The 27278-nt window shown below is 41.6% G+C and overlaps 2 protein-coding genes across 4 annotated transcripts in view; one reads left to right on the top strand and one right to left on the bottom strand.

The window, feature by feature from the left end:
* The window catches only part of MATN2 (matrilin 2), a 71311-nt gene extending 45778 nt beyond the window's left edge, over positions 1 to 25533 (bottom strand). For 2 of the 3 annotated variants that reach the window (XM_048286705.1, XM_048286707.1), the window contains exons 1-3: positions 24609 to 24683; positions 15278 to 15439; positions 290 to 859 (exon numbers count right to left, since the gene is read on the bottom strand). In XM_048286705.1, coding sequence (XP_048142662.1) covers positions 290 to 859; positions 15278 to 15404 — 697 coding nt within the window. In that variant the 5' untranslated portion in view covers positions 15405 to 15439; positions 24609 to 24683. Of the gene's footprint in view, positions 1 to 289; positions 860 to 15277; positions 15440 to 24608; positions 24684 to 25249 lie in introns of those variants that run through there. The other variant, XM_048286706.1, reaches the window with a different exon arrangement.
* LOC125317163 (basic proline-rich protein-like) lies at positions 18811 to 25378 on the top strand. The gene is made up of 2 exons (XM_048286861.1): positions 18811 to 18874; positions 24189 to 25378. Exons 1-2 carry the CDS (start codon positions 18811 to 18813, stop codon positions 25376 to 25378), a joined length of 1254 nt encoding a protein of 417 aa, XP_048142818.1.
* Positions 25534 to 27278: the final 1745 nt, after the last annotated feature.

Genomic DNA, 27278 nt, shown 5'->3' with positions numbered 1-27278 from the left:
TCAATGCTATTATGCAATAAATAGGAAAATCATGATACGTGTGTTTGCCTAACTGCTTATGAGCACGAGGAATTACATCACATTTTATAGCACTTAACTGTAGCATGAGTTTTCCCCACGTGTGAATGCTGTTCTGGATATTATCTGGCTAGTATATAGCCAATATATACTTCAATATATATTTTCTAACAGATAAGGTTTCATGTAAAAAAAAAAAGTTTAATTATAATGTATATTTTTTCTGTTTCACTTTCATCTGTGTATTCAAATCTATAGATAAAAATCTTACCACAAAGTTTAGTCTGGAAGGCAGAGGTCAGTGTTTCAATCTGACTGAAATTAGCAACCAGAAACACATGTTCTTCATGTGGTTCGCTCCCAATGGACTTCAGAGTGTTCATATCCACTCTTCCCACTCCAATGGCAAAAATTAGGATTCCTGAGTTTCGTGCTTTAGCAGCAATCTCTGCCACAGGATCCTGAGGTCTCCCATCTGTCACTATCATGATAATTCGGGGCACATTCTGCCTCAGAGGTCGAGCCCCTTCTGTCTCTGAAAATGCGATGTTCACTGCATACTGCAGAGCCAGCCCAGTCATGGTGCCCGTCGCCAGGTGCATCATCCTCCTCACCGCTCGTTCGATATCCTGCTTCCGCCTGAAGGTCTTCAGTGAAAACTCCTGTTTGACGGTGCTGCCGTACTGAATCAGACCCACGCGCGTGGTGTCAGGGCTGATGTCCAGAAACTGCAAGATGGTCAAAATGAACTCCTTCACTTTTTCAAAGTCGTAATGGTGCACACTGCGAGAGCTGTCAATGATGAAAACAAGGTCCAGATGTTTGTTGTTGCAAGGGTTTTCTAAAAGGAAAATGCAAACAAAAATACTTTACAATTTCAAAATGCAAATAGGTTCAGGTTTACTGCCTAAACAAACACTCTGACAAAGTGCTGGGAAAATTCAGGAAAAACAGAAGATACCAGAACAAAGGCTACTTGGGCAATATAAGTTTGTTCTCCAGTAAATAACAGAAGCTGCCTGTTACTCGATCCTTATATGTACTTTTTTGCATGCATGCGTGAAATAAGTGCCCAAAATGATTAATGGCAGTGGAATGGGGAGATAGAATCATAGAATCAGAGAATACCTTGGGTTGGAAAGGACATTAAAGATCATTGTAGTTCAACACCCCTGCCATGAACAAGGTCACCTTCAACTAAACCAGGTTGCTCAAAGCCAAATCCAACCTGGCCTTAAACACTGCCAGGGCTGGGACATCCACAACTTCTCTGGGCAACGCGTTTGAGTAAAGAATTTCTTCCCTATACCTAATCTAAACCTGGCCTCTTCTAGTTTATTATTAGTTCATTACTTGTTGTCCTACCACTACATGCCCTTGTCAAATGTCACTCTTCAGGTACTTGTGCGTTACCCTGTTGTGCCATTGTTGAGATTTTGACCTCATTCCCCATGAAGGGTGGAAATCCCCTCTGAATGACATAGTTAACTATTTAAGTGGGCTGCACTGTGATGTTTTGTGTGGCAGTGCCTGAGAATTTAGAAATCTAATACTGTGACAAGTCAGAGGGGTATTTCATTAGAAACAGGGAAAACAGAACACAAAGAAATACAGGTCAAAAGCATCTGTTAATTGCACTGAGTGATAAGAGACCTGAAGGGACTGATTTTTCAAGGAACTTGGCAGTAAGCAGCACTTTGCATGTACAAAGTACAGGTCTCAGTGATGTCAACTGCAGTTGTGAGTGCTTAGCAGTCCTGCAATTCAAATGCCATGATTTCAAACATGTAATTAATACTCATCTGGGGAAAGTTTCATGTATTGGACTAGCTCAGCATCAGAGAGAAAATCCTGTTGTCAACAGTGGCACTCCACTTGGCCAAAGAAACACTCATACTGAACACTCCATGAAATCTATGTCAGCCATCAGAAGTCTTTTTTTCCAAGAGCCACTGAAGCAGAAGTATTACGGACAGAGTATATGTCTATATCTGACAATTGCACAGCTGGGCCAAGCTAGGATAACAGCAGAAGTGAAGGCTGGCTGCCTCCTAGGCATCCTACGAGCTTTCTGGGACCACGGCTACGTCCTCTGGCTTCTGCTCATCATCTTTTTCTAACAGAATATGAGAAACATGAGACATATGTGTGAGTTGGATGATGAGAATAGGGGATAGGGACTGACCATTCACAGGAAGCCAGCACATGGCAGGCTTAAGGCAAGCCTGTGAGGTGACCTATCAGACTTGCCACAGAAGAAGACAGCATATGGAAAAAGATTAAAAGGACTTTGATGGGATGCTGATGAAAAGAAATCAACAGAGGTTTAATGTGTATATTAAAGACTCCTTCAATTTAGGAAATCCCCGAGTCACAAAAGCACGGCAAAAAATAGCTGCAGGTGGCATTTTCTTGTCCTTAAACTATTTCACATGCATCTACTTTTGACCTCTGTCAGAGACAAAATACAGGGTTAGATAGACCTATGGCTTCAATCATTGTATCTGCTCATCTTCTCAAATTCCTGTGGCTATGAATAAACCTGTGAGGTTGTTAGTTGTGTTTGTATGCCTGGCTTGAAAGATTAAAGATGGCAAGAATGTTCATCAGACCTCAGTGGCATCCTCATTTTACTAAGATGAAACACCCCTAATCAGTAGTTTCCCTTACTGCCGAACCCAATTCAATGCCCAGTGCACTGTCATTCATCTTGTGCAGTGAATGAGGCAAATGTTTGGTGGAAAAGTAGTGTTTGACTGTATAATCAAAGGTCATGTCATACTGCACCAGAACAAGTGGGCCAATCAAAGACTCAATTGGAAAAACGTCTGTCTGTAGACTGGCCTTTAAACAAGTTCACTTGTGACTGCTGATGAACACTCATCATGCACTTCTGCCAAGGCAGGGGGTGAGAAAGATGCCTGTTTTCACTCATTAACTCAGAAGCCTCTTTCATAGATTACGAAGAACAGTTGTTGGCATAGAATAAAAATGCTCTTTAATGACAATAAAAATGACTGCCTGGATTTATTCATGTGCAGTCTACAGTACAGCTTTATTCATAAGCGTAGGAATATGCTCGGGTTGCTTATTCTTTCAAAATCAGAGCAGGTTGAATATAAGCCAAGCTGACCAGAAACAAAATTCCAGTTCTAATGGGATACAGATATCCTGACATAACTATTTTCAACTTTATTATCTTAATTATAATTATTCTTATATATATATAAAATTACAAATTATCTTTACTAATATAACATGAATGATTCCAGCAATACAAAGATAATTCTAAGTTATCATTTGTAGGAGCAAAGCAAGAGGAAAGGAGGATAATTACAGAAAAAAAGGCTAAGAATATGTGTGTACATAGGAGGGGAACGACAGACAAGGGAGAAGGGTAAAATGGCTGCTATTTTATTTCCCTTAAAACATTTCAGCATGGATTCACTAAAGGTAAGACATGCTTGACCAGCCTGAGTGCCTTCTGTGATGAAACAACTGCCTGGATGGATGAGGGAAGAGCAGGGGATACCGTCTACCTCGACTTCAGCAAGGCTTTTGACACTGTCACAACCTCCTCACAGGCACACTCAGGAAGTGTGGACTGGGTGAGTGGACAGAGAGGTGGTTTGAGAAGTGGCTGAACAGCAGATCCCAGAGTCCTAATTAGTGGTACAGTTGGAGGCCTGTTACTAGTGGCATCTACCAAGGTTCAGTACTGGTAACAGGATTGTTTAACTTTTCATCAGTGACTTGGATGAAGGGGCAGAGGCCTTCTCAGCAAGTTCCCCAACAACACAGAGCTGGGAGGAGCGGCTGATACCCCAGAGTGCTGTGCAGCCCTTCAGAAGGACCTCGACAGGCTGGAGAGATGGGCAGAGGAGAACTGCCTGAAATTCAACAAAGGCAACTGCAGGGTCCTGCACCTGGGGAGGAATAACCCCAGGCACCAGTACAGGCTGGGGTGACCTGCTGGAAGCAGCTCTGGAGAGAAGGACCTGGGGGTCTTGGAGGGCAATGAAATATCCATGAGCTAGCCGTGTGTTCTTGTGGCCAGTAAGGCCAAAGGTATCCTGGGGTGCATTGCTAGCAGGCTGAGGGAGGTGATCCTGTCCCTCTGCTCAGCCCTAGTGAGGCATCATCTGGAGTGCTGTGTCCAGTTCTGGGCTCCTCAGTACAAGAGAGACATGGAGCTACTGGAGTGGGTCCAGAGGAGGGCTACAAAGATGATGGGGGGACTGCAGCATTTCTCTTATGAGGAAATGCTGAGGGTGCTGGGCCTGTTCAGCCACAAGAAGAGACAACTGGGAGGGGACCTCATCAATGTCTATCAGTCTCTGAAGGGAGGGTGTCAAGAGGATGGAGCCAGGCTCTTGTCAGTGGTGCCAAGCAATAGGACAAGAGGCAATGGGCAGAAACTGATGCACAGGAAGCTCCACCTGAACATGAGGAAAAACTTCTTTACTTGTGCAGGTGCACCAGAACAGGCTGCCCAGAGAGGTGGTGGAGTCTCCCTCACTGGAGATATTCAAGAACCATCTGGACACAACCCTGTGCCATGTGCTCTGGGATGACCCTGCTTGAGCAGGGAGGCTGGACCAGATGACCGATCCACTGTGCTCCCTTCCAACATGACACATTCTGTGATTCTGTGAAAACAAGTCAAAACTACAGCCATGGTGTTGAATCCTTTTAACTGGAACATAAAGATTTGGATCCCAGTCTGAAGAGACTCATTTTTCTCTATTCTGAAGTCTGGAATGAATCTTGGTGGGAAAAAGCCTGGAGAGCATTGGTGGATAGTACTACCAGAAACACATGACATTGTGTTGAATTACTTCAGAAAAATCTATTCATCTGAATGAAACACAGTATATTCCAAAGTTCTATTTATAGAAATACCACACATTTCCAATCACGATGTATTTAAAATCTTTGTCTTCTTATTTGGTATGAATTTTTTTAAAACTCTGTAACTATTAAAGTTGGTTTAACTTGGGCTCAGTGAAAAATAAAATGTAACTCTTCTAAAGACAAAAAATCTAGCTTGGTGGTATTTTGAGGAGTGGCAATCAGTAGTAATGACTAACAAACCTAAACACTCATCCCCTCAGATATATTTTCAGTGATAGCTTTTTAGCAGTTACATGCTTCTCCATTTGTCCTGTGAATTATAATCTCTTCCTCTGACCAGCTCTCATTTTAAACAGGGAACTTTCTCACAACTTTGGCAAACATCTTCATAACTAAAAGTAATTCCCCTTCACTCTTATGAAAATTGACATACCCATTGAAAAGAGCTACTCATCCATAAACCTACTTCTAAGTCAGCAGAGGTCTTGTACTGCCAACACAAAAGTTAAAAAAACCCCCTCAGTGTGGGTTGTATTATCCAAAGGGGAAGCCAGGAGAGGCAAGACAAAGACAGAAGGAAAGATCAATTCAGTAGTAAATATGTTCTCCTTCTCTACTCAATATCCACTTTGTAAATGACAGTTACAGTGATGCCACCTTTGGACAACTAACAATGCAAGGAAATTTCAGTTCTACTGGGAAGAATCCAGATGGGATCAAATTACTGAGAGATACACAAAACAAAGCTTAAAGTAATATTGAGCATCTTAATTTCCTCTAAAGTTGAAAATTCTGTTAAGTCATTTTATCGGATGACTGCAGGTTTCCTTCTACTCCTTTCTCAAAGCAAATTATGCTCAGCCTATTTTGGCTTTGACAAAGCTGGCTCTGTTTTGATTTTGCTCACCCACACAGGGTCTGTGTCCGAGAGTGTGTTTCTATCTTCTCGTCTTATTTTTCAGTAATGCTACATTCCCTTAATACAACTAAAGTAGCACTAGGGAGCTTTCTTGGGCATTGGAATTGACTCTTCTAGGCTGTTAAATCATTAGAACTGTTCCTGATACTCTTGTCTGAGGACAATTCACATTTTCTCAAGCAGTTCTCAGGCATGATATGGAAAGCAGCATGAGCCAGGGATCCATCCTATGTGGATGGAACTGGTCTGTGAGCTCAGGGTGTTCCCCAGCACAGAAGCAGGCCACGTTGTACCACTGGTCTCAGTGCCACAGAGCAGTCTAAGGTACCAGCTAAGCTCAGAGGCCAGCTGGCCTGCATCCACGGTGTTAAACTCACCTTTCTGCTCAGAGTGGCTGTATGCAAGAGGCCTCCTGGGAATAATCCCTGTAGGGATTATTGTCTGTACCTTCTGAACGACGCATGGAGATTGCTAGTCACTGTGGGCCAGAGACAGTTCCAGCCATTTAACAGCAACAGTAAGGGTGGAGTTCCAATGCCCAAGAATGTTCCCAGCACTGTTTCATTTCCTCAAACATTTCCATCTGCGGATATTCAAACTGAACACATTCAAAGGACACAAGTTTTAGATGATGATTTTTCAAAAGTTTTTGCAAGCTGGTTCTCTTGAAAAAACTGCTTGTTTAAAAATGAGTTAGCTATTTTCTGGTTTTGTCCTACATCTTTATGACTCCTTAATACTTTCTTTTTTTTTTAATCTAGATATTACTTATTTGGTTATGTAGGTCCTTATCCTAATAGATGAGAATGGATAAATGTTAAAGAAGGTTAGCTCAATTTGGTAAACACTACAGCAAAGTTTAGACATTGAAAGAGTAATTTACAACAAGTAAATATTAGCTCCATGAAAAAGATGTTTGTTATAGAGTATAACAATTCAAGCAAAAAGGAAGGATTAAATCAGTTAAGAAAAAATGAGATCATAGAAAAATTATTGCCTGAGCAGGCTTTAATGGCAATTTTCATGTTTTGTGTTTCTTAGCTCACTCCCCCAGTAATGCATACACAAAAATTACATGTTCTGTGACAGTGCCAGCAGCAACACCAGGTTTATTTTTAGATTTTATCTTTGAGTAACAGAACAAGTCTTCACTCAACATTAAATAAAAGGGGGAGAAAACTATTCTCCCAGTTATCATATTTTACTTCTTCCTAAATGTATCTTTTTTCTTTGCCATTTTATTATTTCATTTTCCATCAAGCCCTCAATATTACTTGCCCGTCTTCTTTTTACAGCTTCTTGGCTTATAAATCTCTGTGTAAGTCCTACAAAATTTGTTAAAAGACATATGAACTTGCTGGGTGTCAAATATTTTTTTCTTAAGGTCCAGAATTCTGGTTTTTCCTAGCTAAATATCCAGCCAGAAAGATTTTGTTTGACAGGTTCTCAGATAACTCTGAAGGATTTCTTAGGTCATCAAGAAGGTTTAATCTTCTTGCCACACAATTATGCAAGTGAAGAATAGCTAAATTTCCAATTCATTCATAAACATACCAAGCACAAAATGCTTTGGAAAACACATTTTGTGGTTATGATTGTTGCAAAGAATAAATGAAGAAGAGCCGTAATTCCAAGAACTTCTTGTCTCTAGTGAGACATTTTGAGCAAGTTAGCTTCCACTCCTTTTGGGTTTTTTCTCATTTTAAGTCAAAGATGGACAAAGTATGGTATGGTACATTTCAGATATAATATAGTTCCTGAAGGAAATGTTAGAAACTGCTCAATACCCCTTTCCTATCACACATACATGCTGCACTTGGTTCTGCAGGTGACGCCACCTCTTCCCAGCTCTGGGACAGGCCCTGGATCCAAGGCTTACCCTGTACTCTCTGGCCCCATCCTTGCTCTGAATCTTTCCCCAAACACACAGGCCTATGGCCCTAACCCAAACATTCATTATGAGTTTGGCAGCTCACCCACCTTTCCTTACAAATTTCTTCATCTGGGAACAATCACTAAATGGAACACAGCCTGCAGACATTTCTTTATTGCCTCTGACAAAATCTTTTCTGAACTTCAAAAATTGCTGGGAGAACTGTACAGCAGGAGGCTCTTGTCCAGAGATTTACATTTCCTTCTACATGCAAATACTTCATTATTAGTCACTGCAGGGGGGTATATTACTTTGTTCTCATTTCACGTCACTATTCCTACTCCTTCTCTGTCATGCTTTTCCAAATAACAAGGTCATTATTAACACTGAATCTCTCTAAATCCAGAGTCCCAGGACTGACTCCTAGTATTTCTTCATTTCTTTACCAATACTGGTGCTGTCTCTGGTATGAAGCCAAAGCATGGTGTAGGGATAGCCTCAAGTTTCTTAGCTCTTTCTGGTTATTTCAGCTGTTCTGAGATAGAAACTTGCATTTCCTGACAGCAGTCAAACCTGCTTTCATGGTCAGGAGGACCAGGGAGCAGGTTGTTTTCCTTGCAGGCAGTGGAACACCTGGACAGAGGGATAAAGTATCCTGATATCCTCAGGCACATGGCAACATGAACATCTACCCACCACTTCCTGACAGAAACAAATGTTATGTGCTCTTGGCTAAGGATAGCTTACACCCATAAGAGATGAGGAATTAATTTTCTGAGCCATGATGGGGAAACTTGTGGTACACACACTAATCCTACTTCGCATCCTGTTCCCACAGGCAGCCTGGAAGCACTTACTCTAATTGTGATTGTCTTTTCCTGCACTCACCTGCAAAACATCAAATCACAACCAACATGAAAAAGGTGATTGTATGGGAGAAGGTGATCTTTTTAGTTTTCTCCTTGAAGATCTGAGACTCCTATCTTGCCTAAGCTACTTGGGGTGCCGTTGGAAGGACACAGAAATTATTAGAGAAGGAACAGATACAGAAAGTAAACAATTGTTAGTAGCAGCAGAGAAAATTTAGGGGGAAAATGTGACTTTAGTGAGTTTATGGTGTCTTGCTTTCACAACATTAGCTTAATATTTTAAAAACTCCTATCCATACTTTTTTTTAAAGTTGCCCATGTCTTTGTTTACAGGGAAAGCTGTTAGCAACCTCAACATTACTCATTGATCAGCTGACCTGAAACCACATATTTCTATCTATTGGTAACGGTCTAAGTATTAGATTCTTTTCCAGAACAAATTCAGAAACAGCATGCTGGGATTGTGCTATATACCATTCCCCATGTCTCCCAAAACATGTGGGACATCATGTCCACTGGCGAACTAGTAGTTCTACCACTTCAGTAGTACTTAAATAAGATGGTGTCTTCAAGGTTCCAGAGCAATTTAAGGTGTGTTTTCTTCATCCACAATAATGTCTGATTACCTATTCATGCCTATAAAATGAGATGTTCCTTAAGTCAGGCAAATGCTGTTTCCAAGATTTTCAAGTTAATTTTGCACATACGTGCTTTTTAAATTAAGCTAAAGTGCTCAAAGTGAAGTCAAAACCAGCACACTGCTGAACATCAGGGTTCTTTCTTTTGCCTGATTTTTCTTCAAGACATAATACACAGAGGAGGCTTTGAGCTCCTTGAGAATATACACATAACAACAGTTTTTTTACTCACAGTAATTTTCCTCACTGAATTATTGTCAAGGCAAACTCTTTTTCAAACAGAAATGGCATTTCACAGTAATTCGTGGGGGTTGTAACAAACAAATTCAGAAATACAAAGATCACTTGATGTTTAGTTCATGACTCAGTTTTTTCTGTAACAGCAGATTTCTTTCATCCTGTGGAAAAATTACAAATTACCTTTAAAAAAAAGGGAAAAGAAGAAAAAAAGGGAGAGGGCAAATTAAAAGAATAAGAAAACAAAACAAAGAAAGAAGGAAGGAAGGAGGAAAGAGGAAAAGACTTTGTTAGAGGGAATACACATTAAAGAAATACAAAACAATTCCTTGTGATGCTGGAAATTGAATTATATTCCATATAACTTAAATTACAGAAGTACCCTGTAGGTGGCTTAAAAGTGAATGTGATTTTGACACATGAAAATTAATAATGAATACTAAATACAAGAGTTGGCAAGCACAATGTTGTTCTGTGGTTAAAAACTGCTAGCACAAACCAAAATGCAAACTTTCTGATCTCCATGATAATTGCCTGCAGATGAGCATACTCAGATTAGGACATAAATCCCTGAGGTCTGTCATGGTCACAGCTAGTCCTCATGGCTCATTAGCTGGGGCTGTTTAAGGGATAACAGCTGCTGCAGGGAACAACTGGCTTGGCAGAGATATGACTGCTGATTAGATCCCTCTTTCTCAGACTCCAGGACCTCTGTTAGGGGCTGGGGAGGTACAGCCTCAGCACAAACCAAGCCACAGAGAGAGGGTGTTCTACTGTTCTACCTCAGAATCTGAAAAAGCGGCTCCTATGGAGGAGGGGCCAACAGCTCAGAGATTAAGATGAAAGTTGAAGTTTTGAGAGTCAGCATAAAGTTCATGGGTGACCTCTCAACTATTGAAACAAGCACTACTGGGAAGCAAAACACACCATTACTAATATTGCTTGAGGCACAAAGATTGCAGTATGTATCTACACACTTCAGAAGGAAGAAACAGGTGATTTTGCAGACTGTAAAATGCTTTGCTTGCTTTCTTTCAAAACATAATATGTTTCTATTTATATGGCAACTTCAAGTTTTGAATAGAGAGTTGATAGGTAAATAAATGGATAGGTATTTGATTACCCCGTACCCTTACAAAAGTTTGGCTAGGATTGTGCTTATATTTTAACTAATTATGTGGTAATTGAAAAGATGTAATTTGCAACTACTTCCTACCTTCATCTGCTGCACAGAAGAGCTTTCATCTCCCCTAGTACTATACCAGTACAGTATGTCTAATACATGATATAGTTACTGTGACACAATTCTGATTTCAATTGCAGTTCAGTTACAATGATTCTACTTTCCGACAGGATTATGTCTGAGGACATAAAACTTGGCAGGGTTGCATTTATGTGAAGAAATAATATACATGCACATACATTGAGGCTGTGACTGAGTTTCTTACAGCAGAAAGCATCCCACATTGGCTTAACAGTCCACATCAGAAAAATTTAGAGATCTCTGGCCAGCTCTTACTGTATAAATATACAACGAATTAAACAAAACTAAACAGGAATCTTATCTGCGCTCCACAGAAGCATCATGGGTTGGGCTCACTTTTGTCACATACTTTCCCCTCTGATTTGCTGCTAAAATAACTCAGAATGTTTAACCTGATAATGTCTTAAGCCCTAAAGTTAACTCAAGTTTAAGAACTGGGTTGGATATAAGAATATTTCGATTAATTTTAAGTGGCTGTAGCAAGTGATTCATAAATTTAGTGAGTGCTCCATGTAGTTCCTATTACTTCCCTTCATATTATTAGTGGAATCACACATATACAACCAAGAGACAAATAATTGTTTATTTTGTTGTAAAATGTAATTTAACACAGACAGGGGTATTTGTGTTTTGCAGCAGCTTCCACTGAACAGGAGCCAAGTACATTTCCTTCTTGGCCTCCTTTCCCCTCTGTTTTAATTTTGTGCAGTATCAGTTAATTTTTTGTAGTTTCTACTGGTATCATGTATTAGCTAAAGGAATGCCCCCTAAACTAGCTTTTCTCCTTACATAGTTATTTTCAAAATCATGTAGCTGCATGTTTTATATTCCTAAGGAACAGAAGGAATGCTATTGCTTTGAATAGTATTCTACAGCCTTCACTGTATTCACTACAGCTTTCATGCATTCACTTCATATCTTTCCAAAGAAGTATGCCCATGTGAAATGAAATACATGCCCAGTTTACAAGAACAGAGGTCATCAAGAAAAAAAGCAAACACAAAAACTTGTGGGTTTTTTTTAATAATGTAGGAATTTTGATTTGCTTTGTTTTATAATAAATGATTAAGATGCAGTAGGGCCTAAGTCCAAAATCCGCTTCAATAAAAACCCCACAACTTCAAACACCAAAAAAGCACCATATCTTGCAAGGACTGGTCACATGTTGCTTCCAGATATGGAACCTGAAGGGTGCTGTGGTACCCTGACTGCCCTTGCAAACATGGTATGGAAACCACCACTCTGGACAACTGACCCAGCTCTTCATCAGTCTATTTAGGTACAGAAGTCCACTTCATTATATCTGAAGGGAATCAGCTAATCTAAGAGAAATAATTTTATCTTTATAACCATGTAGCAAGTATATTACTGCTTTTCCTAAGAAGAAAACAAAATATTATTTTCCTTTCACAAATCAGGATAAGGCAAATTTGATCCAAATTCTGGATCAAAGTACTGATGAGGGGAAAAAGAAGGCAAAATTTAGTTCATATGTCACATAAGGGGAGAGGCAACTGGTGTCTGCTACAGAAAAGAAAAACTGACCATCCTATTTCTTTCTGTTGTTTCACAAGATCTTGCACAACTATGGAAACAAGCCTTTAAAACATAAATACACCTGCATGAAAACAGTATCTTCTAGCAATATAATAAAAATTCTTTTATTACTTGAAATACATGCATATCTAATATGCTGCAAGAAAGATTTAAGAAAATGTTAAAAGTTAATTAATTTGGCACAACTGACAAGTTTTTAATACTTGGAAGTCTGACTCAGTGTTTAATAAAAGAAAAACCTGCAAAGCAGTTTGGCTTTCAAGGGCCACATAGTGAGAGTTCCAAAAACTCTATTTTCGATAGATCCTTGAACAAAATATTTCAGCTCTTTAAGAGAAGTTATTAGCTATAGCAATAATGGTTCAAATAGCAATAAGCAATGCAAAGACCTGCCAAATTAAAACAGCGTACATTCAGATTCAGTTGAAAAATTGAGGAATAAGAAAAACATGTCTTTTCAGACATAGCTCATTCCTTCAGAAGACTTTGTTAAAATGTATAGGCAATTAGACCTAACAAGACTTTTAAGAAATCTATAAAGTATTAGTGCATGGCTGATGAAAAATTGAATCCTCCTAAACCTGGATCTCAAAGTACCTTTCTCTCTATATGGACAATCCCATAGAATTTTTCATCCATTTCATTTTACTTATTTAACTTGTCAGTTTCCTAGAGCAATGACTTTTACTTCTGTACATGGACACTACTGGTATTTTACCAGTAAAGAGTTATCACAGCAGTACAGTTTTGTTTTAAAAATGGTGAAATTAAGAAAAAAGGAATAAAATTATTTTCATACTACTATACTTACATAGCATAAATCTTCATTTTAGTCCTGAAAAGACTTCCATCCAAAAAAACCCCAACCCCCAACCTTAACTTTTATTACTTTTCCAGGTACCTGTTGGTTCTTCACAGCTATTTTGCTCCCTTTTGTCTGCCAAGCAAGTCTTTACACAACAGCAGCAATTATCATCACCACCACTACTTATAATACACATACTATATAGAATGTGACAACTTCTAATCCCTGTGAAATTGCTGGAATTCCCGAGGGATTTTATTAAGTCTATTGACTTGATGTCACTGAGATCATGTTTTGGCCCTGTTCTTTCTCATGCCATTTAAGGAACACTCAGCTTTCCAGCACAGTGGCATTTTACATTCTGTTCTTCACAGAGAGGGATGTTTTTACCATGCTGCTGTTTCTATCCATTGCTGAACCTGAAGCAAGTGGCCTAATTTCTTGAAACAGAATGCAAGGCCCAAGAGTCTGACTCCAAACTGCCACGTACTTTTACAGGCTGGATCACAGAATGTTCCAAGTTTTTTGCATCATTTAATGTCTTGAAAAGGTTCCTTTAGCCAGAACTGTTTGCATCCTGCACATGCCAAATTGAGTAGGGATCCAGAGGTTTCCAAATACAGGGACCAGAAATATCTTGGCTTTTGAAAGAAGAAATAAATAATTTAATCTACAAATTTTGATTTATACTGAGTGCTAATACCTTTCATATATTTTCCACTATTTAGATTTGAAAAAGAGGCTATAAAAGGAATTTTTAAAAATCACAGGTAAAATGGCAACTGAGAAATGTGACACTTTCAGTTTCTCCACATAACACCTTGCCTTTGCACTCATTTTCTAGAGGGACAGGCAGTTTCTTTCTTAAAATAATAAGCTCACTTAGGGTATTTGCTAGGAACCCTAAAATTTTCGGGAAGAGTTGCTATAAATCACATTTCAGAATTCAGGATTTTAGAAAGTTTGAGATTCGTAAGTAAGGTGTGAATGTGGGCATTTCTCTTTGTTGTTCTATATCTGTGGTTTTTTTGTGAATTACATCTCCAGAGCTGTGGTTTTCGGCCTTCAGTGGCAGAACTCCAAGTGTTTCAAGACCGCATCTATTAGTTTTGGGGAAGATGAATAAGAAATGGAAATCTGTTGTCTTTTGTTTTAAATTTGTCCTATTGGAACTGAAAACTGGTGTTTTTAAGTTAACACATGTGAATGGTACTTTATGGAATTTTACATTATTTAAAGGATTACATTTTGTTTAGAGAAATGTTTCACTGATAAAACTTGGTGCTCTCCTCTCTGTCACCCATTCTCCCATATTATTTCCTTCTTCTTCTTTCTTTCCAATATATCTTCTGCAGGACATTTCACATTCCTCATGTTCACTTAGGTTAGATGACCTTTATGGAGTCCACTTACCATCTCCCAGTGGCTGGAGAAAGGTATCTGATGAAATCTACAACTGATGTCAATCATTAATCCCTAGTGACAGGCTGTGTCCAAACCCCATCCACACTGTGTTTTCATAACCTGGCAATTACTTTAAACAATTAGCAAAAGACAGTTATTCTAAGTCACAAACTGTTAGGAGATGAAAAAGTTGACTTCTAGGTGATGCATAGGTGATGACCCACAAGAGGGAGATGAATCTTATGTTTTAAAATATGACAGCCCACAAGATGAAACTTATACACCCTGTCCTAAGATTTTTGGCAAAAGAGAAAAAAATTAGCTCATTATAAAAAACCTACTCATTATAAAATAAGCTACTCATTATAAATAAATCTGAAAAAATGAAAGGATTAGCATCAAGTACTGTAATGAGAAGCCTCATTTCAATAGCCACAGATTTCCAGTCAATCATCTTTATGCACATTACATACATATCGACAGCTAAAACTTTCTGGCATGGTAAAAGGCACATTTGACAGAACCTTCATGGACCAGCAGGTATTTTCTCTAAACACTGAAAATGAAGTTGTTTCCTTTTTTCAGGCCAACAGTCCTGTAGCAAATATTTATTTCATACCACTTACATAAAGTAAATCTGGTACCCCAAAAGTAAACACCTTCTTTTAACAGCTGCTACCTGGTCAACAAACTTTATCACATACCTGCTGGCAAATAAAAATCTCCTTTTTATTATAAATGAATTCAGCCAAGGTTTGGCCAGCTTCTTATGCCTTTTATCATTTGTATTTGAGACAGCTTTTGGTAGTGGTGTTTGGGGTATTTTGTGTGTAACTTACGCAGTAGAGACTGTGTGTTAACATCCCTTTTTCGGGTGAAATGTCTTCCAGGGAGATCTTTTGCCATGACAGTGGAAAGCAGAGCATGTGCAAATAGCAGAAAGAAACATGCAACCATTTTCTTCATCTTCAAGAAACAGAAGGACACACAAGGATGTAAAACTGCAATACAAGAGAGAAGGAGATAAGTTCTCTGATTACATAAAAGGATGCACTCCAACCACATCAGCCACCCAGAGGCATTGCTTCCCTTCCACCACAAACATGCAGACACACTGGCACGGAATAATGCATATAACTTCAAGAAATAAGGTCTACATAATAATGTAGCAATTGGCAGTCCCTGTATAGAATCTGTAAGTATTGTTAGTTGAAGTCCATAGTTAACACCGACAACAATTCATAATAATCAAGTATTTTTAAAGCAAGAAAAGCTTTAAATGCAGACACTCAGCCTGTCTGCATTAAAAGGTTTGAGGAGGACACAATTTTTTTTTGTTATTCCACTCAGTAGTTCTTTGCTTTTTTTTTCAGAAGTTTAATGGTTCCTGTAGTCTGAGGGATTTTTGCTTCAGAAAATCTTGGAGAATTAAAATAGAAAGAAGAAAATGTATTTCAGAAACAGCAACTCTAAATGTGAGCTGGTGAAAACTCATGCTTCCTTTTCAGAAGACAGTCCATAGTTGCTAACATGAAGATAACAGTGAAAGATTAATCTTTTTTTACAGGAATAGACTCCTGAGGACTGGCAAGGAGTCTGCCACAGGTTCTGGAGAAATTTTATCACACAGAAGAACAAACTGACAGGCAAAATTCTTACATTAAGAGATGATTCCTGACCAGGAACTGGTTAATGCATCATGAAAAGCCATGGCTGACTCTGAGTGTGCCACAAAACAGAAAACAAAGATTGACATGCTAGAGACTCATTTTCTGGCTGTGTTCCCCATTGGTGGCTTCCTCAGATGGAGACTCCTTCTACCCTCCCCCAAAACTTTATTGTTGTGGTTGAGAGCATCCCACAGGAGCTAGATTCAGTCTTGGAGTGGGTGATACGATGAAACTTAGGAAAGAGCTCCCCTAGGTGTGGAAGAGATGGATAAAACTTCCCACTTTCACAAGAAAGAACTGTTCTGAGTGGAACTTCTGGAGCAGTGCAAATTTTAACAGTAATTCTTGTGAAGTAACTAAGACATTGAAAACAATTTTAACAGGGCCCTAAACCTGATAAGCAGATATGTAACAGAAGGCAACTAAATGCTTCAGTTCTGAATGGTAATTTATTTTCTTTCCCACCATGAGGTGTTCACTTGCAGAAAGGAAAATTCTGAATAAATATTTTCTCTCTAATAAAGATATGTTGTTCATTATTTTTCAGTCTGTCCCATACAACCATTATACATAATGTATTTTTCTGACTATCAATCTATTTTCCCTTTTGTGTATCCTAGTCAGCAACCCCAAATGCAAACAGAATGTTCTGGTGCATATGCCAAAATGAGTCTTTGCTCTCAAAATGCCCAGCCTTACTTCAATGTTCAATATTATCCAGTAATGGGCAATACATGATTTAAGGACATTCAAACTTGGAAAGAGATGGAAATAGCTGGTGTTTATTAAACTGGCCACAAAACAAATTAAATTTCTGGGCATCTGGATGGTATTATTGCTAGAATTTTTCTAGTCAGAAACAGATGAACACTGGAAACAGCACACACCACTGGAAATGGGACTAAGTTTCGCTGGAGGCAACAGGCAGCAGTTGTTACAGTGGAGATTACCAAGCCCAGGTTGTCTCTTCACTCCTCAAAACATCAACACACACAGGGCTGTGCTGGGGGGTCTCCTCTCGCTCAGGCCTGTTCCTTCAGCACACAAGGCAAACAGACTTCAAGGATACATGCCAATTCTAGCACCAATGTTTTAGAAAAACAGTAGCCATGCTCTCAGGGCTAAGGAGAGTAGAGAAATATCCTCCTTGAAAGGCTGTTACAGGAACTAGGCATGAACAGAATGCTCAAGAGGGCTTCCTGGCTCTCACCTACTTATCAGAGGCCTAACTCATCCCTCCTTTCTATCCACCCTAAACAGCTGTGAAGATGTCACTAAACTCTAAGTAAAACCATTTTAGCAGTGCCTGATGGTGTTAAAGGAGAACCAAGGACAGTGCAGCAGAGCCTTCACAACACATTGCTAAATGACCCAGTAACAGCATGATGCCAAAGAAAATGGTGATAAAGCAGTGTCTTCAGGACAGTCCCACCCCAAACTAAACCCTCCCACATTCTGACACTTAAAATATTTTATACCTTTGTAGGAATTTTTGATATTTGGTCAGAGTTTCAAATCACTACACTCACAGCCGTCCATAAGCAACTCCAGAATTAAGAAAAAAAAAGTGTTTATTTGTTGTGATTGGAAGTCTTTGAATTCCGTTAGGAAAACATTTACATAGCATGCAAATATTATATGATTAACTAACCATATAAACTGAAATGTCTCCATAAACATTCATTAGCTGTCATTGAATTCTGAAATACATTAAAGCAGTACATTTTCAATTGAGTGCAATTTTTACCAGCCCCTTTGAAAAGTAAGGTTGGGGTACTAAAGAAACAGAACCACTGAATAACATATTGTTCAATAGTATTTATGTATGATTCAGAAACCTTAGTCCTCAGATCTCAATATCTCTACTAGTCTGATAATCAGAAAATAAATCTACTTAGAGATCCACCTAAAAGAATCCAACTCTTGCTAAAGAAAAATCTACTATGAACATACTCCCACCCACACAAAATACTGTTTTAAATTAAAGTGATACTTAACAGAGAAGAGCTTTAGTTGCCTCATCTTAAAAAAATGATACATATAATCTAAAATAAAAATATAAGTGAAATTACAACCATTTTCAGTGAGGAGAAAAAAACAAAAAAAACCCCAAACCCAAATTCCCAAAGCCAAAGGCTGTGTATGTGATAACGTATATGGATCCAAGCCTGCTGTCACTTTCATCCACACTGAAAGCTTCTGTGCTGCTTTCCTGAGATGATGACATCCTAGATGTGTGTGCTTTGCTCTAGTTCCAGGTACATATTTGTGTCCACTGTCCATTTTTACATGACCAATCTGTACTGTGGTTGCATGGCTGCTCCACATACAGTCCTCCCATTGTTCTCTGTTTATCTTCTGCGTCTTCTGCAAGTTCTCCTGTCTTCACTCTAGAAGCTAGATGGTGTTTACTGCACCACATTTGGAATTTAACACCTCCTCTTCCCAGCAGGCTAAGCCCTTCTGCCACAGACCTCTGTATCTTCCCACTGTTGGTTAACCCTTGCTCTACCAGCTGAGAACACATTCCCAAAGTACCAAACTTACAAAGTCTTATTTTTGTGGCTACCTGGAGATTACGTTTGGGCACTTTGATTCCAGCTGTCAGCACTCCCCTGGGCAGACCCAAGACCAAGTCCCTGCAACACAAACATCCTGAACAGCTCAAAAGAAAAAAACAGCAAGAGGAGGTGTGGCAACCCATGGGGCTCTACCAGGCTGAGCACCAGATTCACCAGCTTCCACTGCTCCACTCCTCTACCCATGGTGAGAGGAACAAGAGTAGGGCTTTCACAGCAGCCTTGGAGCACTCAGTGCAGCACAGTGCTGTGCTGTACATGTGAAGGAGTTGCTAACAGAGAAGAGACAACTGCTGCTCACAGAGGTACAATCTGATGAGGGCTGCTTGCTGTATCTGCAGCTGTCTAGAAGAAGTTTGGCATAAAAGGAGATTCCCCTAGAAGATGGCAAGTAAACAGACAGGCTCTCTGTTCTTTTAAGACTTCCCTCGCTCCCTAACTGGCTGCTAGTCAAGACCTGAATATTGCCACGGTGGGTTCTCATCAATTTTACCTGTGCTTGCTTAGCCATATACCAATCCATAAGAGTAATTTTTCTGATGCACTGTTATGGATTTTCATGAACTACAGTGTAGGAATACTGAAATATAAAATTGAGATTTCATCTTTAAAATACCTATTTCCTTTGCTGGACAGAAGTGAAACAATACAAGCCTGTTTCTATGCTTTCAAATATCTTCCCATGGAAGTCTCCTCATAAGGTATTGATGGCTATTTTGGACAGAGACACTACTGAATATTCAGTGTCAATGGTGATAAATCAGTGACCTTCTCCTGCATGGTGCAGGTTATTAATATTTGTCCTCTTCACTCTGATAACTCTTAAATAATAACAAGGAAAAAGAGATGCTCTGTGGCTTATGCTGAAGTCAGTGTCCTTTCATCTTTTACTCTTCTCCAGGAAAATTTCTTTTACAGAGAATCAGGAAACTCCTCCACTGGCCTGGAAGACCACCTTTTTTTCATTCAAGTACCTTAAAAATGTACCTGTCTTTGCTGAGCAGATCATGCTGAAAAAGAAATTAGAAAACTAGGGTAGTAATATGTTCCAGCTCATGCCTTCTGTTCCTCTGTATGGTCTCCCTCCTTGTCTTGCAGTATAAGTTTCCTTCCAAGGCTAGATCAGAAACATAAACTCCACAAATCCCTACCTCTCCACCTTCTCCAGCTACCACCAAAACTGGCACAATGCACAGAAGGGGAAATTCTCAGTAGTTACATGGAACATCAACACCTGCAAATCCCCTCTCTTAAACACTACATAATTTCTCATCATAGATGGGAGGGAAAGAGAAAACAAAAAAGCACCAGAGGCAGCAGTTACCACTAAAGAGGTTGCCTTCAGCTTTTCTTGTTTCGTAGTTAAAAGAGACAACCATTTACTTTCATTAAGCTGCCAGCAGACCTAACCTCAGCATTTTTAAGTTATAAAGAACATAAGTGCATAGAAGAGAACCATTCTGAAGTTCTTTCAGCATTCCTTATTATCCATCCATTTCTAAGATAACAGGAAACTGTGATCAAATCAAAAGCTTTTACTGAAGGTAAATGAACTGCAAGCAATCTATGTAAGTCAATAAAATCAGAGTCTGTGTCCCCAAATCAGCAAGCACAGTGAGTTACTTTGAAAAAGAAATGAGGTCTTATTGCATGAAAGCCACAAAATACCTCCTTCTCAACCCACCATCTCAGAAATTAAAAAAAAAAAATGGACTGCAGATACTGTAAAGCCCTTTTAACTATCAGTTACAATATGTTCCGAAGTACTTCACTATCCACAAGCCAACACATGCATTACTAGTTCACTACTCATTAAAATCACTCTGTGTGGCATGGGCATCAGGACATAGAGTATTAGCAATTTCCTCTGTCTTTCTGGACCAGTTGCTGACACAGGCATTTTCCAGTTCTAAAAAACAACTACAGTGGCCCACAGAGTCCAACATCATAAAACATCTGTCCCTAGCCATGCAGGTGTTGTATGAGGGCAGGTAGCCACGACTGGAAGGGTGATATTTAGCATACCAGCAAGAAGCACCATCTTGCCTTCATCATTACAAAAGAGCACTCTACTGTCATCCTGTTCCACCAAGTGATGGACTGAATTTTCTGTGACTCCTTGCTGCATGAGGAGGGCTTCTCTAGACTTAGCAGCACAGGACAGGACCTTTTCTAAATCATGACTGTCAACTGCATTTCACCAATAGGGTTAAATCACCAAGAGGAAATGAGGTTGCAGGTGCTGTAAGTTTGTAAATTCCTCACATGCTGCTCAACCCTGATGGCAGGCACTAGGTGCACATGAACCTACCCACAATTGCACTATGCCCTGCAAAGCAGCAGAGCAGTACTCATTTGTTACTACATTCTTTAGCTCCTTTTAAGAGGCTAACTTTGACCATTCGTGCTGTCAGTAGTATGAGATAAATCAGGGAAACTCATTATCTGAAAGTCAATTAGTAATTCTGGTGTATTCTGAGACAGCCAACCCAATTACAAACAGCTTTCACAGTAGCGCAGCAAGCCACCACAGTAACAAAAGTAACTGTTGACCTGGCAACATCAGTCTTCTATCAATCTGAAATAATGAGCGTCCAGACAGGGCAAGTAACCTGAATCTGCAATGGATTTAGGACCAGAAGTTGTGTACTCCAGTGCAAGAAGACTGGGACAAATTATTTGCATGGGTCCATGAAGCTTCATGGCTAGCAGCTGTTGTTTCATGTCTGCAGAAGGGCATGTGATAGCAACATGTCTGTTCCAGATGTGTCTGCATAGTGGTGGGGACAGGGTGACAACCAAAGACTCACAAAGTCTTTCACCTTTGTCTCCTATGCTTCCATACAGTCCTCCTCATCCAGCACATATCCCTACCCCGGCAACTAAAAGGATATTCCAATGCTTTCTGTACTGAGAGATTCCCCTCCCTTGGTTAAGAATTAGGCTGTGGCTGAATCTCCACCAGTACCTATTTATTCCAGCTGCTGCTACAAAATCCCACAGTGGAGTTGTAACTTGGACTAATAAAATCAAATGTGACAGTAGAGTAAATTAACTTAGATTTTGAAACAGTACAGGGAAGACCCAAAATGCATTACAGAGCAGTTCCTAGAAGGGGAGGTGAACGACTTTTGGTAGTCAGCCAAATATTCCCACAAACCCAACACTGTACATGATACCCATGTGCAGAGCACAGCTGAAGGTGCTACGGGATACAGGAGGGCAACCATATTCTGAAAGCTGTCCAAAGAGTGCTGAGGATGGGGAAAGGAGTTGTCCTTTCCCTATCCAAGCACAGAGGACAGATAAGCACACACATGAATTGATGAGTACAGACACCAAAACATATCAGAAAGAGCAGAGATCAGTATTCAATTTTATTGTCAGGTGTAAATACCATGGTAGGACTTCTACACAACAGACTGTTATCTAAAGGGCTTAGAGTAAATGTACTACATATATAATTTAATTTTTTACAGTTCTAACGAAATGAAGAAGACTAAGGGATCTGTTACTTAATTTAAGTCGTCCATCTAAATGACATACAGACTTCCTGGTATCACTGCTGAAAAATGAATAACTATTAAATCACATAATCATAGAATGATTTAGGTGAGAAAGGACCTCTGCAAGCCATCAGGTCCAACCCCTGCTCAGAGATGAAGCTGACAACCATTTCAGTAACTTCAGAAACTCACCACATAAAAGTTAATAGTGGTGCTATAGAACAGTACACCCATAATATGGTTTACTCGGCATAGTTTCCAGTGGTCAGACAGCAAGCTCTAGCAGTGGGAATTCTTATTTTATGACAGCACCAATCTCCATGCTATGATTTTCTTCAGTTGCCACTTGGACAATAGACCTTTTCATTATCTTGTTCTTTTGAGGAAGACTCATTTGCACTTTCTGGTACTGAATCTCATCTAGACATCAGAGTTTCCACAATGTTTCCAGAAGAGTAGCTTGGGAAAACTGAGAAAATTCACTTTTAGCATGCAGAGCAGGTATTTAAATGAAAGCATATATTATATGACATATGATACACATGTAGGCTGCTTAGTTTTGTCTCTGAAACAGTCACAAACCATAAAAGACTCTTAACTGCAAACAGAAAGGTTTGAGAAAAAACAGGATACAACAGTTCTGAAACTTATTTGCAAAGTCACACTGACCCCATTACCAGCACCACTGTAAACCAATAATTTGGGGATTAAACCCACTCCATGTCAAATACTCTATGCTCATAATGAAAGCACTAACAATGAGTAGTGCTGTAGTAGAGCTTGTTAATGATACCCATATTATAATTAAATGGTACTTACTGTTTTACCCTCCTATCGAGATGGTTTATAAGTCATGAGAGAGTATTTAGATCTGATTAGCCTTTCCCTAGTTTGCCTGGACTGACTAAAACATCTTTTTCCATCACAGCTGGGTCCCTGAGTCCCAGCTCATAAGCAGTAGAATGTGCATTCCCCTGTTCATGAGAAATCCCAGTGAAGTCAATGGAGAGACTCACATAGAGTAATTAGGTGTGAATACTGAGTGCAGGATTAAGGATCTTAAGTGCAGCTTAAGCTTGTGTAACTGAGTGCTGCATTTTCTGAAGATATAAAATAAATCTAATTTGATGAATATCACAGTGATATGCAGCACATGAGGAAAAGTTTAGAAAATCTCATGCTTAAAGCTGAGCATCTACAGGAGAAGTGTAATACTCCAAAATTATTTTGTAGATTCTGTAGGATTTAATGGAAAAGCCATATGTGTATTTTATTAAGCTCTTGATTTAAGGAGAATTTTTGACGGGATACAGTTCAATAATTTCTTCTGAAGCAGTCAGCCGTCTGACAGAAGTACAGATATAACATGTAACCCAACATGCCACCTTTTCAGACCTCAGTCAGGATCATTCACCCTTTGAATGATGGTCCCACAAGCAAACCCAAGCATTTAGGAAGTATTACATAAATCAGCAGGTTACATTCTTCTCTCTCAGTCAACAATATTCTACAGCTTAGCAGTGATAGAGGCCAGTTTGACACAGAAAGAACTGTCTTCTGAAATAGGAATATGTAGTCATTAAAGATACCATGATAATTTTTGTCAGACTAATGAGCACCATTTCAGTTGGGTTTCCAGGGCAAACACATTCAGAAAACCGTCCCTCACTCCTTCCACCTCCAGCAAACGCAGGGCTCTCAGGAAGCTCGGGTAGACCCTACCCATCAGGTCAGAGGTGATCCCTGCAGCGCAAAGCTACCTGGGGCTGTAGCTCTTCTACTCTGGCACGGGGAGAAGCCGCCGCCCGCCCTGCTGCAAACTGCTAAAGACACCTGCAGGCTAGTCTCGAACACGTTTCTAAGCAAAGTTTGGTTCCGATTCTACACTGATCTTACAATACAGTGGGGGGTTTTCCTTACACTGCTAAATGAGTTACTGCGGCATGCACGGGGAAGAGGGTACATGAAGAGTTTGCTCAGACCCACCCAATCCAGAGGAAAGGGAAACCCTTCTCCTGCGGGCTGCACCACGAGCGGCAAACCGCTCCAGCGGGACCCAGCAAGCGAATACCCAACCGAGCCCCAGACGCCGCGGCGGCCCCTCGTCTCGGCCTCCCGCTCCCCGCCGGGCCCCGCCGCCCGCGCTGCAGCCCCCGCCGCCCGCGGGGCCTTCCCGGCCGCCCCCCACCCGAAGAAGCCCCCCGGGGCAGGGCCATCCCTCCGCCGAGCCGGGACCCTGGGGCGGGGGTGGCCGCCGGCAGTGCCGTGACTCGGGGTGGCAGCGATGCCGAGCCCCGCCGGGCGGCGCGGGACGCGGCGGGGTGCGCTGTCCCCGGGCGGGGCGCCGCGGACCCGCCTGGCGGGCGGAAGAGGCGAGACGAGGCGGGGCAGGGCAGGCGGCAGAGCCGGGCTTACCTGAGGGGCTGGCGGGGCCGTTCCGCTCGGCGCGAGCGGCGGCGGCGGCCGAGAGCGAGCGCGAGCCTCCTCCCCTCGGCGCGGCCCCGGACGGCGCTCCCCCGCCCGCCCCCTGGGAGCAGCCACCTCCCGCCAGCCCCGTCCCCGGCAGCAGGGGCCCGGCTCAACCATACCGAGGGGAGGGAAAGCGGGGAGTCCCGCTAGGGAGACACGGGCTGCCCTGCCCAGACCTCCAGAGCCGGCGCGGCCCCGGGAGGCCGCGGGAGGACCCGTGGAGGGCCGGGTTCCTCTCTCCTCAGCCGCTTCTGCCGTCAGGGACGCGGTCCTGGTCCTTCCCTCCTGCACACCGAAGGGGTACGACCTGTCGTCCCGCTCCTTCCCGCCCGCCACGTGTGAGGGACGCGGTCCCGCTGTTGTCCCGCTCCCTCCCGCTTGACTCGTCTATGAGTAGGGGGTTGTTCTCCGGCTCCTTCCCGCCTGCCGTGAGGAAAGAGAGGGAATCGACGGCTCTCGCAGGACACGGGCCATCGGTCCCAGGCTCCCACCCGCTCCCTCCCGCCAGCCCCGTCAGGGACAGGGGCTGCCGGCCCCTCTGGGCTCCCGCCGCGGTGGCCCCGGCCCGGCCCCGCCGCCCCTCGCACCTCGGCCCCGCTGCCGGTTCCTCCCTGTCAGAGCTGTCCCTGCGCTGTGGCGGGCGGCGAGGAGAGCTCCCGCAGCCCCACGAGCAGCGCCTGCTCCGGCAGAGGGGGCTCTCTCGGAGGGGGCCGTGAGGTGTCTGCGAGAGAAAAGCGGTGCGGTTTCGGTCTGGCGGCTCAGCGCATCCTTCCCGGCCAGAGCCGTGCTCCCCGGGTACGGCCCGCGCAGCCTTCCAGGGAAGTCGACCAAGGGAAACGTCGGGGAATGGAAATCCCATTCCCCGAGCGCAGGACCCGCGGGCCAAGGCAAACAGCCCCTGGTGATTCATGCGGTGTCTGCCACCGCGGCGAGCCGGTGGAGTCTCCGTCGGGGAAAACGCTGAGGGAAGCGTGAAATAAGTTGGCCAAGTATCAGGGACCGTCGTTTCTTAGCTGACACAACAGCGGCGCAGTCAGTAATCCAGGTGGAAAAACTAAGTGTGGGGTTTATATCAACACTTACGGTATCATGTATGAAGAAGAAAAAGTAAAATTCCTGCTTTGTTCCCAAGCAATTGTGATTTCTGTTTCCTGGGAGAAAAACAACAGTGAAAGCCATTTAAATGGCAGAAGTGAGCCGGTCTCACTGTCACTGTCCAACAGGAAAGACATAAATCGCCAAGCCATGCTAATTGCAGTACATCAGGTGCCAGAGGAGTCTGACAGAGGAGACTCATACCCCTCAGGGTTGCTGGGATAGTGAGTAACTCTGGCAATCAGCAGAGCTACTTTATGCAAGTTTTGTAAGACACAGTTAATTGTCTGGGATGTGAGTGTACAAAATTTAATCTCTAAAAAGACGCGTATAGATAACAAGCAAATCTCAGACTGAAAGGGGTTGGATTCACCTTATCTTTAATTCTGAGCACTGGCTCCTGAACCTTTCTTGTAGCCAGAGAAAAGGGGAAAAATAAAAATGCAACTGAGCACTGATAGACGTTATAGCAAACCCAGCAGAGCCAAGTGCAGAACAATTCACCCATTCTGTTTCATGCTGGTAATGTAGCATAGGATGAAGCCCCAGTCACAGTCCTAATTAATGCTCTGCCATCTTGAAATACAGAAACCGTACTTTTGTTTCACTGTACTGTGACTTCAGGCCTCAGCTGAGTTGCCAGAGGAAGACAAAAGTCAGGAGGAGAAAATGTTGTAGTGCCAAGATCATGTGAGTGCCCAGAGTAACTGTGGTGGCTTTAGCTCCAGTTTATGCATAAGAGATCCCAACACTAGCACTCTTCCCAGAGGCCACACCGCCTGCTGCTGTTGGCAGGTTGAACACATGGAAGGTATCCCTGCGGGACACTGGAGGAAAGGGTATGATGCAGTGAGTCAGCACAAAGCATCTCTTTGTTTCATAAGGTGGGGGATTTTTATTTGACTTTATTTGACTTTGGTATTTATTTAATACCACACCAGAAGTACCGTGTAATCCCCACATTACAAAGTCTCAGTCTCTTTGCTGTTTGTTATTTCTCAAATGACGAGTTTCTGTCCTCCACTCCCATCGTGTGATTTCTTTTTAATTTGGGAGAGACATTGTTCAGTCTGTCAACATTGGAGACAATGGGTTGGAAGTTGTAAGAAAAAGCTGGAGGCTTCTATCAAGCCATGCTTCAATTTGCAAAGAATCAAAAATGTGGCCAAAAAAAAAAAATCAGGCAATTATTAAGCTTCTTGAAGATTGTTAACTACATACCTGAGGCTTTGAGTCCTTTCATTCCTTCCCTGTCTTCTTAGTGCTTGGAAGGATTGTTCTCAGTCTGGAAGAAACTCCCAGTGATGCTTTTCAGTTATCACAGGCAACCACATAATGTAAAAACCACATTTCAAAAAGTAGGTTTCATATTATAAACAGGTGCTTTAAGTAAAACAGCAGTGAATTTATTTTCCTCCTGCAGTTAAAGGACTGTTTCAGACCTTCCTGGTAGTTAGACACTTCTTAATTTCCAGTCTAAATGTATTCATGGCCATTTTGTATTTGTTTCCTAGTATCAGC

The sequence above is a fragment of the Corvus hawaiiensis genome, chromosome 26 (assembly GCF_020740725.1).
Source record: "Corvus hawaiiensis isolate bCorHaw1 chromosome 26, bCorHaw1.pri.cur, whole genome shotgun sequence".
Classification (NCBI taxonomy): domain Eukaryota; kingdom Metazoa; phylum Chordata; class Aves; order Passeriformes; family Corvidae; genus Corvus; species Corvus hawaiiensis.
Note: the sequence above shows the minus strand (reverse complement) of the source record. Positions and strands in the feature narration are given on the sequence as shown.